The sequence below is a fragment of the Pteronotus mesoamericanus genome, unplaced genomic scaffold, assembly GCF_021234165.1.
Source record: "Pteronotus mesoamericanus isolate MK-2021 breed Mesoamerican mustached bat unplaced genomic scaffold, CSHL_Meso_final contig_169, whole genome shotgun sequence".
NCBI classification, from domain to species: domain Eukaryota; kingdom Metazoa; phylum Chordata; class Mammalia; order Chiroptera; family Mormoopidae; genus Pteronotus; species Pteronotus mesoamericanus.
In genome coordinates, this window is record NW_026555068.1 from 22,421,515 (window position 1) to 22,437,216 (window position 15,702).

The following is a 15,702-nucleotide window of genomic DNA, read 5'->3' on the forward strand; positions in this document are numbered from 1 at the left end:
TGTCTGTTTTTCTTTTTTTGGTTTCTCTATGGTTCCATAGAGAAATACATTTAAGAAGTTAGGCATTTGCTTTTGCATGAGTAAAGTTAAAGAAAGCAACTCCAATTATTTTGGGTATTAATCTAAGGATTAAAGTACTTCAGGACCTGGAAAGGAAATAAAATCATGCTTACCTGTGATGTAGTCCTTCACATCATGGATTTTGCTTGCAGGGTTGTTATTCCTGAACATATACAGGTTAAAAGGAGCTGGGTCCTTCCCAATTCTCCTCCAGATTTCTATGTCAGGTGTTGTCCACCGTCCCGCCAAAATGTCATAATCTCTCTCTCCAAAGTGGATTAATTTTGTGAGTGGGTCATAGAGGCCACCATGAAATCCGATTACCAGCTGGAAGTCAATATTGGAGTCAAAATAGATTTCGCCATACGCGGTGTACTGGATCTGTTTTAGCATAAGCCCATTGCTGCTGAAGACAGCCAGAGGTGTTCCTGTGTTGTCTGACGCGATGTAGAATTCATCCCCGCTGCTGATTTCCATGGCAAAAAGGTGTCCCTGGAGATCATAATAGAGGGAGGTAATTTCTGAACTCGAGTGGTTGTAGACATGAGTAATCCTAGTGGGGTAAGTCAAGTCCGCATAAAAAAACTGCAGGTGCTGGCCCAGGCTGGTCTTGCTGGAAACGCGCCTTCCCAGGCCGTCGTAACGATAGATCACCGTCCAGCCACTGCCTTTGCTGTAAACTCGAGTGAGAAGCCCCTTGGAGCTATACTCAAAGATCTCTGTGCCTCTTTGACGCAGGAAACCATCCTCGTCCAGCCGATACTGAACATCACCCAGCCGAGTGATTCTGTCTCGCAGGTCGTAGCGAAGCGGGGTCAGACGTGCACTGTTACTCGGGTTCAGTAAATGGAGGTTCCCATTCAGATCATAGTTGTAACGCCACATGATCTTTTCATTTAGATAAACTGTTTGGAGCTGGCCATCCACGTCATATTCATAGGCGTATTTGGTAGTGTTGGCAAAGGGCCCTATTTTAATCTCTCTCTTGGTCACCCGACCCATGTTGTCGTATTGAATTGTAATCCAGTACATGAGTGACCGGAAGATCTCGTACTGAATTTCCTTGATGCGGCCGTGAGCGTCGAAGTGCTTCGTGTAGGTCATGACCGCTGTGGAAATGATCTGGTTAATATCATAATAGATGACTCCAAATTTTCCAAACTGCTCGACTTTGCCAGAAATGTCATCAAACTGATAGAGATCGATGGGCAGTGGTGTTTCATTGATGACACCCTGCATGCTGGTCACTCGAAAGCTGTTGTCATAGCTGTAGTCAAATCTCGCATTTACCATCCCATCTTCACTGAAGCGGAAAATCTGTCTGTCAATCAGGGGGCCAATCTGCCTGTACCTAATGGTGCAAATAAAGCCATCGCTCTGGAGGTTGACTGTTTTCAGGACGCCTGCTGTTTCATCATAGGTAAAGCTGACTCTGGTGCTGTCGTATAAAATCTCCGAGAGCCTGGTCTGCCTTCTGTACTTGAACAAGACCCTCCGACTTGTGCCCAGGAAAGCCGTTTGCAGAAGCAGCCCCTCCTCATTGTAGTCGGTGATGACGGAGGCGTTGCTTTCCGGGGGGTTGTATATGTTGCGGTAGTAGCCGATGGATCGGATGGTCTGCATGGTGTGGCGGGCCACGCTGGGCATGGTGATGGCCGACAGCCGGTCCCACATGTCGTATTCGAAGATGTACTGCCTCTGGCTGTGAAGCAGAAGAACCATGGACTGCAACGAGAGAGCACACTGTTAGCCACGGTCTGTGCCCGGGGAGGCAAGAGCAGGTTTACTGACCACGAAGACGCGGAGGCATTCCGCTCGAGAAAATGATTTTCATTTTAATTGAGTCATCCTTGACCTTACATGTTGTTAACGATACCCTGCCTAATTTGCTTGGATGCTTAACTGTGAGGGGTTCTACAATGAGTGGCTCGAGATGCATAATGTGCTGCTTGTTGGGGCCGTCCCATCCGTTTGCAGGCACCCACAGCCAGGCGGCAGAGCGTCCAGGGGGACGGACAAGCCCGGACGCAGGCGCGGGCACAGCGGCTTCAAAGACGGCATTTCAAGGGGGAAAGCAGCCTATGGGAAATGCAATGCTGCCCACAAAGAGCAATTATTTAGTAAGGTGGCTTTGCCCCCTCATTTGATGGAAGAGCCATTCAGACCATGTTTTAATTTCCAGTGGATTTGGGGGAGGAGCAGAGCATTCAAAGTACTATTTTATGAAGAGACATAGAATTAGCCCCAAAGGGATAATGTGTACATTAAGCATCAATGTCAACAAACATTGTTAAATTAATCCCACCGTGAGTGAGAGCTATAAATGCCCTTAATAGAAATATGAACCCGGATGTGTTTTTTTTGGCAAAATCTTTTAAAAGACTTCATTTTTAGAGAGGGGAGAGTGAGGGGAAAAGAGAGAAAGACTGACATGACAGAGAAACATTGATTGGTTGCCTCTCGTATGCACCCTGAGTGGGGACTGAACCTGCAACCCAGGCATGTGCCCTGACTGGGAATCGAACCGGCAACCTTTCGCTTGACTGGATGCTGCCCAACCAATTGAGCCACACTGGTCAGGGATGTTTGCAAATTCTTGGGTGGCATCTATGATGACAACGAAACCCACAGTTTGAAATTTCCTTCTGTGAGTGCCAAACCTGCTCTGTACCCCAGGTGCTGTAAAAATGGTTTCTGGGCTATACACTGCTTTGGTGCTAAATTATGAAGCAAATAAATATATAAACAAACATTAGCTTTGCTTATTTAGCAGGTAATTGCAGGTACCTTCGCAGGTATCTGCAAAGTTGCTTCCTGCTTATTACCTGCAAAATAAGCAGGAAGACAAAAGACATGCATTTATGAGGCCCAGATGAGCTGGTTGGTTAAGGAAGCTCAAGAGTTACACAGAGCGCAGGTGATCTTCCTTCAAGGAAGCCTCCCGCACCAGTCCCCCCGCCCCCCCGCCCCCCCGCCCCCCACCCCCGCCCCCGCCGTTAGACTACGTGGAAAGACCGCGGAACCGGAGGACGTTCGGGTCGGCAGCTCTCCGGGGACTTCTGCTTTGCTTGTGACACTGAAATGTCCAAGGCGCGTGCTTTTTCTCTTCTCTGCCCACCGTCTTCCCAGGCAGCCTGCGTGCCCCGCCCCGGCAGCGGCTCCCCCGTGGGCACGCCTAGGGTGGGCTCTGCGGCAGGCAGGCTGAACGGTGGGCGGCCCACGCGCGTTTCCTATCGTTTCCGCTCTGCCAGCGGGGCTCGCCCTAGTGCTGAATTCACAGGGATCGGTAGGCACTTTTACAATCATTTAAAATCCCATCTGACGGTAGGTAGACAGTACTTGTTGTGCTATGAAGAAGTTTTGGCTTAGCGTGCCTAATCTGGCAAGGAAATGGAGGTAGTGCAGGTGGATTTTAGGGATTTTGGAGACATGATGAGTAAGTACTTACTGGCTTTTCTGACCCCCCATGGGTGCATGAAGGTGACGTGCTCCTTGCTGCCTTTAAACATTTTTCAGTCACATTATGATCACTACTCTCAATGTTTGGGGTCTGGAGAGAGACGTTCCTGGGACTCTTCTCTATCACGATTTAAGCTGGGAAAGGTGTTCCTGGAAGGAAGCAACGGTCCCCTCCCAGTCTCTCCAGGGAGATGTTGTCTTGGGGCTGGGTAGGTCTGAGGGGGAACGACTTTCTAGGTGTCGGGGCTCGTTCCCAGGAAGATACATGCGCAGGGGACTCCCTTGCAGTCTCTCAACTAATGACTAGTCGAGCGGCCAACCGTACAGCGGGCCGGTCAGCCGGGCCGGCAGCTGTCCTCACACAGGCGCAGCCTGTGGTCTCGGGGCTGAGTGTCCTCCAGGGAGCGCGCATCGGGGGGTTTGCCAGAGGAGAGCCTGCAAGTGGGGTCCTCACTGGTGGCCCCCCGAGTTGGGGAGGTCGCTGCCTGAAGACAGCAGCCCCTGGCCGTGAGCCGTAGAGCCGACCCCGGGTCTCAGGGAGCCCAGGATGAGGCAGGACGCCCCGGGCGGCGGGGAGGCCGAGGCGGCGGGGCGGCGGGGCGGCCTGGACTGCACGAGGCTGGCAGAAGCGACTGTGTGTGCAGCAAGCAGGCGCGAAGGCGGCGACTGTCCGGAGCCGAGGGGTCACGCAGGCTGCCGTCATGGTGGCGAGTGCTCTGAGGTGGCACCACTCGAAACCAAATCATTCCCCAGGGCTCAGGTTCAGGTCAAAGGCCAACGAAGGATCCCAGGAGCGTGCTCTTTGGTGGCTCACATTTCTTAAGAAAGGAATTACAGGGAGGCAGCCCTTTCCCTCGCCTCCCTTTTACCTTTGTTCCCTCTGCGCCCCGGTCACGACCCCAAACCACGCAGTGCATGAGTGAGCATTTGGCCCGTGTGGACCTTGAAGGCTGCTTTGGTGTTTGTTCACAGTTCGTAAGGAAGCGGGGAAGAAGAGCCCACGCTAGGATGCTTGCCTTCGCTATGTGGAAGAAAGGACAGATGCCACAGAGTTCTTGAAGCCTGGCTTTCTAAAAAGTAGCCTCTGTTGGTTAGTACCGCATACACAGGACCGACACGCTTTGCACGGTCATGCTGAAGCCCCGCCGGCAACAACACAAACCTGTCAGCTTTCACCGTGCTGACACGAGGCCCCTCAATGCAAGACCTGCCGCGGAGATGATTTACAAATGACTTACACGGCCCGGGCCTCATTTGTGAATGTGGTCAGTGGCGAAGCGTGGCAGGTGGACAGTGTTATTGCTTGTTTGTTTACAGCATAAATCACTTACAAGGGTCTCAGAGAGTAGACCTTAACTAAGGAGAAAGTACTTTGCTAATGCAGAAATTCATCACTGCTGTATGAATGTGACTCACCTGTCGATACTTAGAATAATAAATGGAACTCAGTCCCATGTCACGTTTCCACCCCCCTGCTGTCGTGCTCTGGGAGATTGCTGAAAAATACCCGTCATTGCCTCTCTATTTGTGCTGTGAGTGTGCCAACATACCTTTTCTAAGTACGTGTAACTCCACGTTTTACCGTCAGCAAAGACCCTCGACACAATCCTCCCCTGGCCGTCGTAGTCTACTTTCTCGCTGGTCGTCCCTCGCTGGATGCTGGCGATTTGACCCGTGGATGAGTAGGTGACGTTGACGGCCATCAGCTTGCTGCTCGGCAGCCAGAGAGTCGGGTGCCCTGACGTGTCGTAGGCGATCCTCAGCAGAAATTTACGGTGGTCATCGTAGATCTTTTCTGTCTTTGTAGTTCGATCAAAGTCAACGGAAAGGAGGTTTCTGCCATTAACCTGTTAGAACACAAACAAGGTGATGAAATAAATCATGCTAATCCAGTACCAGTCCCTTATTACCCTTCAGAGTCCCCACTATTGTTTAAACACCATTTATGGTGATTGATTCTCTATGTCAGTAAATTAATTTAGCAACTTCTTGGGTACAAGTGCAAGGCAGTAGATTAACTGCTCTTTTAAAAGGTTTCATTAAGCAGAAAGACAGCCTGGCATTTGTTCAAAACCTTTTCAATTACATTTTGTAAACTTGAGCAAGTGATAAGAAAAAGGCCAAAATAGATTTGCTTTAAAGTTTGTTAAGAAGATACAAAGGTGGGAAACAGGACATCTCTGTAAATTGCTCCAAGCCCCGCCCCCTGCGAGCCCTGGAAAATGATCGCCCGGTTGATTAATCCCGGCGATATTAAATAAAGCGGTGGTAAGTGTGACTGTAGCCCTTTGTAGAGCAGTTAAGTATAAGCTGGAACCCCCATTACGGTCAATTATTAATGAGCTGAAATAGCAGGAGGTTACAAACACGATCATTGCTTTTGGCCAAATGCTGAAATGTCACAACTTTTTTGAATGCCTTTTTTCTCGGGTAACATCTGGGTAACTGGCAGGGACTTCAGATCCTCTACTCGCACGTCTGCGCAGTCTGACTCTTGGATTCAATCACAAATGTGGCACCGCGTTGTTGTGATAGGGCCTCTGCGTGGCTCTGTGCCACGTTCCGAGTCTTCGACCACATTCCGTGGTTACCGTCTGTGACCCGAGGCGCATGCAAACCAGCATGTGTCGCTGCGGCAGGCAGGTGGCTTTGGTTAAGTTCCCCGTTACAATGGCCCCCAGTGTTCGCAGACTGGGGACCCCCTCGAAGGGAGGCCAGCACCTCCATTCTCTGGTCTTCTACAGCACCTGTGTGGCGGTGGTGGCTTGTAAGTAACAACATCTTATTAACTGTTGGGTTCGTTAAAAATTGAGTGGGAAAATCTTAATTTCACATGACCATGTCCTGGCTAGAACCTTCAAAATGGACAGCATCAGCTGACCAGTTATACGCATCCACCCACATCCTATTTACATAGATACAGGGCAGGGACAGAAGTACATTTACAATTGTGAGTATGCAAAACAGTGTATTCTTGTATTATTAGTTATTAATTATTGTGTTATTTTCCAGACAAAAAACTGTAAACCTACTCTTGCTCCACTCTGTGTATTTGTAAATACATGTGTATGTACATATATAATGTACCCATACTTATGCAAAACGTGGGATAAAACTAATTTATGCAGTCTGTCATCGACATTAAATAAGTCCCATGAAAAAATATTCCTTAAACTTTTCGGATTAGTTGTTCAAGGGGAGTACTGTGAAGTCCATGGAAAGGCAATGGTAAGAGCTCAAAAAGGAATTCACACCTTAGAGGCGAAGCGATTGGTGGGAAAAAAAGGCACCCAGAGAGAAGAGTCACAGAAAACGAGAAAGCAGAGCCCTGGATGCGAGTGAGCAGGTCTCAAGGTTTCAGTCCTATTATTTAAGCTCCACCTGATGTGGAAGAAGAGACAAAACCGCTGCGGCACAGCAGCAGCGGGGCGCCCTGGCCTGGGGCGTGTGCGGGTGTGCCGGCGTGGGCGCGTGCGTGCTGGGGAGGCGCCCGGGGGCTCCCATACCCGACCGGCCTGGCAGCGCGCAGCGTGGCTTTGGGCCTTTAGCCTGCCTGAGTCTGTTGTGTCCATCTGTAAAGGGGGCGGTCCCGCCAGAGTGTGCAGGCTCTTTTGCTGACATTGATACGATTCGGCCTGGCCGGCTGAAGGCTTCCAGGCTTCCCACGCGGGAACGCCTGCAGACTGGTTGCGCCCTGTCTGATGTGAGTTCTGTGAACTTTTATAGGAGTTTAGGTCTGCAGAACACTTTGTGTATCTTGGAAAGAAGCGACTAGCTAATGTTACAAATATACATTTGAAAGTTGGTAGAAAGATTGGATTTGATATCAAATTAACTCAATACTCAACTGGCAGAACCCGGCTCTTCAGCTCGTATTTGAACATTTTTGATGCCTTAAGAAGAGGTTTTGCACAATTTAAATAGTTTCCCAGGGCTCTTGTGTTTCTCAGATTGCAATCGAAAAGGAGAAAAAAAAATCCCTGAATGTTTAGCTTTGCCCCTTTTTCCTTCCTTAGGCTCTTCCAGGCTGCGAACAGCCCCACACACTCTGCTAACCAGAGCCTTGCCCATCTGTTCCTCTTCTGCTTTGCGTTCATTTTCATTTGTATCTCAATTCTTGATTGACTTCCTTAGCTCCCCTTTATCTTTGCACTATTTCCTGTGGCTCGAGCATAGGAAATCTGGACTGCAGATCTGGTCGGACGGTTCCTGGCGGGGGAGGGCAAAGAGACAGATGGGCACCCCCTCCTCTCACCGCCTGTGCCCTGGGGCTGGGCCCTGGATGCGTGTTTTGGGGTGGGAGTGTGGCTACATGGCACCCGCGCCTCCTGGGGGGAATCAATGGCGTCCGCCATGCCGCACATGGGCGAGAACTCACACCTGGAGACGCTGAATTTTTCGTGCATCCAGAAGAAGGCTGTGTGCAATGCCTTTCCTGTCTCCTCCAACCGCAGGATGAGGGAAGCATTGGAACATGGCCGCGCTCTTCCCGCCTTCCCGTCCAAAGCCACGGTTTTCACTGTCCTCCCTTTACCAGTCACCAGCCACTGTGGTTCAGTGCGTAAAATTTCAAAAGATACTAAAAAACCTTTTCCCTCCCATTCCTCTCAAACGTGCCCAAACTATCTCCTCTGGGTTGTAAACAAAGTGCCGAAGTCAAGGGACATTTCCATTCTAGGACATAGTCCCTCCTAATTATACCTTTATGAAATGAAGGCCACTTGGCTTTCTTCGTGGATTTTTTTTTTTTTTTTTTTTTTTGGACAATCACAAAGCGCCAGCATTGTTCCATGCCCCAGTGGCCTTATAATACATATTTTTAATATAAAATATCAAGTTAGGTGGAATAGTTCACCTGAGATAAAAACAAACAAACAAAAACCCTGCCATTAGATCATTACGATACCTCCAGCTACATACAAATGAATCCAAATGTTGGGTCTGGATAAGAGATCACCAGGAATTCCTTTGTGATGTACAGCGTTTCTTCTAAGGGAGCAGGGGAAATCCCCGTTTTCGAAGATCACGTGTGGCACGACTGTAATTAATCACAATGTGCCTTTGATACTGGGAGGGGGGCCGCCATTTGCCCCCGGAATGCAGGAACAATGAAGGCATGAAGACGTGAAAACAGCGGCTTGAGGTTTAAAGACACAAAGCACAATTGGATTACATCCATGTACCCGCATGTTGCGGGGGGGAAGTGAGGAAGGGCCGGCTCGTTCCCCGGCACACTCGGTGGCAGTACCTCACCGCCCTCGAGTCCCTGTGAGAACATCAGCGGGCTGCAGGCTGCTTTGTGTCTCTCCACACGTCAGCGAGTGCTAACTGCTCTGTATGGTCCCACTCTAGGCTGTGCCCCTCCGATTAAAGTGAGAAACAGGGTATCACACCGATGTGCCTGGCGTAAGAAGGGTGAAACATGCTATCATGTGGATGTATGTCTTTAAACACATTTTGAGCTTGCAAATTTTGAGGATTCCTTTGTAAAATAATTGACTAAATTTTTTTTTTTTCCTTTAAGCATCTGAATTCTGGGCAAGTTTAGAAGATGAGTTTTATTACTGGAGGGCCACACATTTTTTTTTTTTTTAACTGATGAAAGGCTGCCTCCAAAGTCCACGTCTGACAAAAATTAGGGCGTTTTCTCACCATTGTAAGGCAAGGAATAGCCATTATTATGTACCTGTCTTTTTAAAACAAATTCAGCTGCAAACAAGAAAGCGGCGGAGCCGTCTAAGCTCCACCCTGCTTCGCCCCCCACCTCTCTGTCCCACTTCCATTCCTGGTCATTTCCCAGCGCATCTACCCCTCCCCTTCAGTGCATCATTCCACAGAAAATGCTTTCATGTTGCTCCTGTCGTACCTCGTTTTTCCTTTTCTCATCCTTGCCTTTTTTAACCATCAGAAACTACTAGCTCTAGTGTTATACCTATTATGTCTATGAAATCCCCTATCGAGTGGTAGGTGGGTTTATAGCGGCCCAACGTTTGCACTGCAGAGAGCACCCCCGTCAGGAAGACCTAGCTGCAGTGAAATCAAAGACCCAGATTATAAGCTTGGCTTTTCCTCAGTCTTCCATTCACCAAATAAATATTTGAGTGCCCAGCCTGGGTCAAGCACGTAGCTAAACTGAGGACAGTACCTTAAAAATGAAACGACCTTCCCGCTAGGAAATAACAGAAGGTACGAGAGAGGTGTTCCCTGGGTGGCGCTTCGGCTATCCAGGTGCCGCGGTGGCCTGCGGTGGCCTCCCGTGTCCCTCCCGTGTCCCTCCCCTCCCCTGTCCCTGCTCTTCTCCTGGTTGGCAGACTCCAGGGCCGGTCCCGAGACCAGGTTTTCCTGTCATCGCTTTCTCCTTAGAATTTCTCTCGCAGAATCCACCGAGGAATGAAATTAGCAGTCGGAGCTGGCACATCCAATCTTATCTCGAAAGTAAGAAACCCTCCCTCGCGATCCCGGTGTTGTCTCCACGAGAGCAATCGCACACATCAGCCAGAGCTCTCCCGCCTGCACGGCGCACGCCGTTTCCAACGGTGTGTCTTCCGAGACGTGGCGCTGCGGCATCGTGGGGCTGCTCCTTAGAAGGAAACTAACACCACCCCGCCTGTGCGCTGGTCTCTCCCTCCCCAAAGTGAGGGATTTTCCTCCTTTAGAATCAGACAGAGAGCCGGTGACTTAAGGTTGAATGTTCCCTCTTTTCCTCAGCTCCTCCTAATTTTTTTTTTGTCTAAAGAAGCCGTGTTATTTTAAAACACACTAAGACATAGGTCGTCACAAAGAACAGTGGGCAACATAGTGCATTGCGAGTTTCTGGGCAAGGTATCGCCCTCCTTTTCCCTCTTGGGGCGTTTCCCTAACCAGCGACCACAACAGCCCCTTCCCGCCCCCTGCTGTGTGGCTCTAAGTGCCCCCCTCTGCCTACGGGGTTGAGACTCTCTGGGTCGGGGTTAGGGACACACCACCGGGCCCTGGGTTTTTGGGGCACTCACACGTTGCTGCCCACGATTCTGTAACAACGGTGGGAAACAAAGGCAGAGTACGGCACATTTTACTTATGCACGAAACAGCACTGTCTCTGTCCTGGCTGTATCATCAGATAGTGCCTAAATAATACACTGTTTAGACCACGATATAGCTGTCATGACATAGATAAGGAGAACGAGGTTTACAGATGTCCTGATTTTCCCAGGTTTATTATTAATAAAAAAATGGAGCCCGATCTAGAACCCACAGTTTTCGAGTTCCCATTGAGGGCTGTGTCTTTGGGGTGCAGGCGGAGGCAGGGGTGCAGGGTATAGGCAGCTGTCTAGCCCTGGGGTCAGCAGCAGAAAATGCAGCAGCTGGAGCTGTGACCACAGTCCGGGACCCTGGCAAAGTGACCTGCAGCAAGGCTAAGCCTGCTTTCCTGCCCGTCGCTCGACCTTCACCCCAGTTCCGTTCTTCCCTCTACTGCTCTCCTGCTTTTTCTTCTCCTCTCACTGACCCGGCCCCCCGCCGCCCCCACCCCCCGCCGCCCCGGCCTTCCCAGCTCCTGCCTGCCAGGACCCCCGACCCCGGGGGCTGGGCCTCGGGTGCCCAGCCTGCACAGCCTGGGGTATGGGTGGCGTGGGGGCATACGGCACTGGTTCCGGACAGCCATGTAGTCAGAGCTCCACCCACCTGCCTTGCAATTGAGGTGGAATCAGCATATAACCTCTAAACTGCATAAAGTATGTATTTGATCCATTGATTCTTGTTCACTTCATTTCCCTTTCTTGGAAATAGTCAGAGACAGTTATGTAGTAGCTGTTTTTTTTAACCCTGCAGCTTTGTCAAGGTAAAACTGTTGGACTATTATAATAACCATTGAACCATTTTGGGTGCAAAAACAAACAAACAAACAAACGGCATTAATGGTGTGCTCCATATTTTGTTCTCTCTCCTTGAGTTTAGGGACTGTGGTTTAATGGCAAGGAAAATAATTTTGGGAGTGCTTATCTATAGTTAGCGGATAAACTAAAGTCTGCTTAATACTAGAAAGAATGAATCAGGTTCAGTTTCTAGTGGTCTGAAGGTGGTTTTCTTGTCACCTGTGTTTTAGTACTTAATCCGTGTTGTTTTAGATTAAGTACTAAATATGTATCATAAATCACAGCACGCTTCTGAGATATATTTGGCCCACAGTGTGAAATGGAGGAAACAAACACCTAACAAAGTAACACCGGGAGCACTTCACAAAGACAAAGTACACCAGCGTAATCAGAAACATTGTTGCCTTTCTCCGAAAAATAACATAGATCAATAGCGAGGGGGCGGCAGTAGGTTCTGACGTGGATACTCTTCTTTGTGCCCAAACTGTACTTAAAAAATACTGGGAGCACAAAGAAATAATCCACCTCCCAATGGCCAGCCCGTCTCTTTCAATATACATCTTTATGATTTGGGAACTTTCAACATGTAAGCCGACCCTAATTACCGCCATCCCCACATTAGGAAGCCATCAACCCGAGCGAGACAAGGAAAAGTGTGAGATTTTAAAGATAACATTAATAAGATAAGAATCAACTGATTTCCAGGCTATCTGAGATTGGGCCACATGCAATTTCCTAATTTCCCAGGGAAGAATGATTTTCAATCATCAACACATTGAGGAAGCCCCCCTCTGAAATAATGGCTTTTATTATGAAGGCTCTGATGGCTTGATTGTTGGCCAGACGTCACGACGGGAGGCGAGGCGCTGCGTGGAGGGCGCACCGGACAGATGAGGGTGGGCAGGAGGTGAGCCCCAGGTCCACCCTCACGGAGAGTCGCCTACGTGACACCGGATGGCAGCCGTTCCCTGCTCCCCGACACACGCTTACCCTGAGCTTTCGACCAAAGACGTTGACTTTTCCTTGGGCTTGCTCTTTCCGGAATCTCCATTCCACCAGATTTTGACCGTTCTCACCAGGAAGCGTCATGTTCCTTTTGGCGACGGTCGGGTTGGCCGTGCCCGCCAGCACGTGGGGCTCTGTCTGGTAGTGGGAGTCGAGGCCGCTGGCGTAGATGATCCGCAGGGAGCCGTCGTAGCCGATCTGGTAGCTGTTTCTCAGCTGATCTGCGGAACGAGCAGAGAACGTGAACTATCGATGTGGACTGAACTCTCAGGTGGCGACGCAGTTGGAAGTGATATGAATTTCTAGAATGCCGACTGAACTCCGTTTATAAGAGAATAAAACATGCTTAATGACGTCCTCTCAGAAAATAATAAAACAACTCTGATTTCCGGCGTTTTATGCCGCAGCAGGTTGGGCTGACTGGTAGAGGAAAACTTTAGGGGAATTTAGAACCCTTCTGCATTCTAGTAGATTTCTTTTTCTCATTTGCCTGATGAGAGAAATGAAGGCCCGACTTCTAGGGAGAAGGCAGTAGGTGTCCTGCAAAGAGCCAGGCAGGCGCCCTTCTGGGGGCCGGTCTGTCACTGCGATGTCTAGAAGACTGGCCCCGCCCCCATCCTTGTATCTTTTACCAAAGAACTTTTGAAAGGACTTAATATCTATACCTCATAGACCAAAACTATGAGGTGACATCCCTCCTGAAATTGGCTTTAAAAACAAAAAGAGAAGCATCTTATATTTGTACAAAACCCCCACTTTCATAGTGTAGTCTACTGCGTCCGCTCACAGCGCGTGCATAACAGAGGGCCACTGGGAGGGTAACTGAGGTCGAGCAATACTAATTGTAGGCGATAGCGGCGATGACCTGACAACATTTAAAATAAAAGTGATTCAAAGAAGTTTAACTCAGATTTTGCAATGAATCTTAGAGCCACAACCTCTCACTGGCGACTGCCGTGGGAAACAGGCTTTTGTGGGGTTACCCCCGAAAGGAACACAGCAGGAGGCTGCATCGTGGAGACGCTGGGCATACAGGCCTCCAGGACACAGACGCTCCAACTCCAGATGTTACGTAAGGGGGTATCTGCAGTCGGGATCAAAGCCCCAGCGACCGCGCCATAGGGCCGTTCAGAGGCCGCGCGACACCGATTCAGCAAGGGCCATGCCCCCCGCAGTGGTACTCCTGCGGCAGTGCGGCTGACATCAGCGATGACATCATCGGAAACGGTCTGATGGTGCACCTGAAGAGTCGCGATTGTTTTATCAAATGGGAATTTAAAAAGGACACTATTTCAAGGTTAACATATAGTTTTATACACTCTATAACTTCACGTGTATGTAACTCAGTAAACATTACATGCAGACACTAGACTACTTCCTATCTCCAGAGGTTTATATCTTCACCTTCCCTGCTCCGGTTCCCCTTAGAAGGTGGGGGAGCCACAGTCTATTTGGGTGCCAGCGCTATTTTAAAACCATCAGTTTAAGACTCTGCTTTTGGGTTTACCTTGAACCATGGTGTAGAAAGAATCAATCGAGGACAAGTTGGAAGTGATGCTGACATCTTCTTCTCGGCTGGATGACTCCAGGTCCACTGTGATGGCCTTATCCATGTCGCCATGAAGGTTTGTGACCACTCCAGTTGGAAATGTGACATTTGTCAGACGACCTTCGCTGTCGTAGCTGAATACAAAGGCATTGACTGTGTTACACAGGGAAGGGTAGGCTCTCCTTATAACATAATGCGCAGCAACATTAGTCACACAAATTTGGAAGAATATTTGTCTTTGTGCAGGAGCTATGCAGACTGAGGACTTCAAACATGCTTTGAAGTAATCAAAGGCTGTTTAACATAGAAGAACCTCACCGGCGAGAGCAAGAGTAAACAGACCAGCTCTCCGTCTCAGCGTGCCGCTCTTTGAAGTGTGACCGAAATCTTCCTGCACGTCTAATTTGCTGTTTCAAAGGGAACATGTTTGCTGATACTAAATTCCTTCGTATTCTCCCATTTTCCTCAAAGTAGATTCAATTCGCTGTTATATCAGTTTTTAAAGTTTTATCAACTTCTACTCTTTATATGACAGTACAATATGAATATATATACGACTTTGTAAAATAGTATGTATGCCTGCATGTATGTATTTGCATATTTAAATGTACTCTTTTAGTATCTTGAGACATCTTTAACAAATAAAATAAACTCTTTTAAAGACTTTATTTCTCAGTGACTGACGTATTGTGTAATGGTAAATTGGGACTTAAAGGCTGGTTGGGATAGTGATAATCTATCTTGTCCATGCTGACATTGTAGCAATGGGGGTTATTTTGAGTGGTAATTTATTATGTTTACTGAAATGGGATGTCGTAGTTACTGACATTTAATGATTAGTTGCTTTATTATATACTTACTTTTTTAGCATATAACATATGAGGAACTTACAATTTAAATGTTCAGATATATTTTAAAAAGCTGTCCCATAATCATAACTATGCATTATAGATACAACATTTCATTAAAGAATTGATTTTTCAGTGACTTTTCCATTTGTGGTAGCACACGAGGACATTTCAAAAATGACAATGTGGTTTGAAGAAAGAAAAAAAAAAGCAAGTTGTGGGTGAAAAACTAAGGAATTTCCTTGGGACAACAACATACTTAAGGCTGGATTTCAGATTGATACAAAGGCTGCTTCATCAGCAAAAGGTCTAGGTGACCTAGAGGCTTGAACAAAATCCCACCTACAGGAAGCCCAGACGCAGAGCTAGTAGGGAAAGCATCTCAATAGTGAAAGGCAGAAGGCACCAGGGAAGGAAAACGTGAGGAATATCTTAATAATAGGTATGACTATGGGGCTCCAAGGCCTTAAAGGGTAACAAAAAATGCTTAAATGATATTTGTTATAAAAGGACAGAGGGCAACTAGAGTAACAAATTAGCTTTGACAACTGCGGTTACTCATTAGAAGAAGGTTCTAGGTCATAAAAGTAGAGAAGACCCAGCGAGGGTAATGTCACGGTGGAAACGGAAAGGGGAAGGGAGACAGGAGGAAGGAGAACCGTGGGTGTCCGTTCGGGCCCAGTGATGAGCTGGTCCCATTAATTCGGTGGGGCCCGTAGCAGTCAGATCACGGGGCTGACGGACTAGTTCTGACAATTCTCTGTGCTGCTCCGCCAGCGGCAGGAACGGGCCCTCAGACGAGAGCCACACGTGATGGAGAAACAGAAGAGAAAGAGAATGCGCCATTAAGTGTAATCATTGTTTGGACCCATAAAAGGCAGAGCTGAAATAAAAAAGGGCCCGCACCCCCTCCCCACCGTCCCCAATG

The 15,702-nt window shown here is 48.4% G+C and overlaps 1 protein-coding gene across 1 annotated transcript in view; it reads right to left on the reverse strand.

The window, feature by feature from the left end:
* Window positions 1-15,702, reverse strand: part of TENM3 (teneurin transmembrane protein 3) — a 548,392-nt gene that overhangs the window by 5,653 nt on the left and 527,037 nt on the right. The window contains exons 23-26 of the mRNA XM_054566195.1: window positions 13,885-14,060; window positions 12,363-12,598; window positions 5,070-5,366; window positions 174-1,785 (exon numbers count right to left, since the gene is read on the reverse strand). Coding sequence (XP_054422170.1) covers window positions 174-1,785; window positions 5,070-5,366; window positions 12,363-12,598; window positions 13,885-14,060 — 2,321 coding nt within the window. The remainder of the gene's footprint in view (window positions 1-173; window positions 1,786-5,069; window positions 5,367-12,362; window positions 12,599-13,884; window positions 14,061-15,702) is intronic.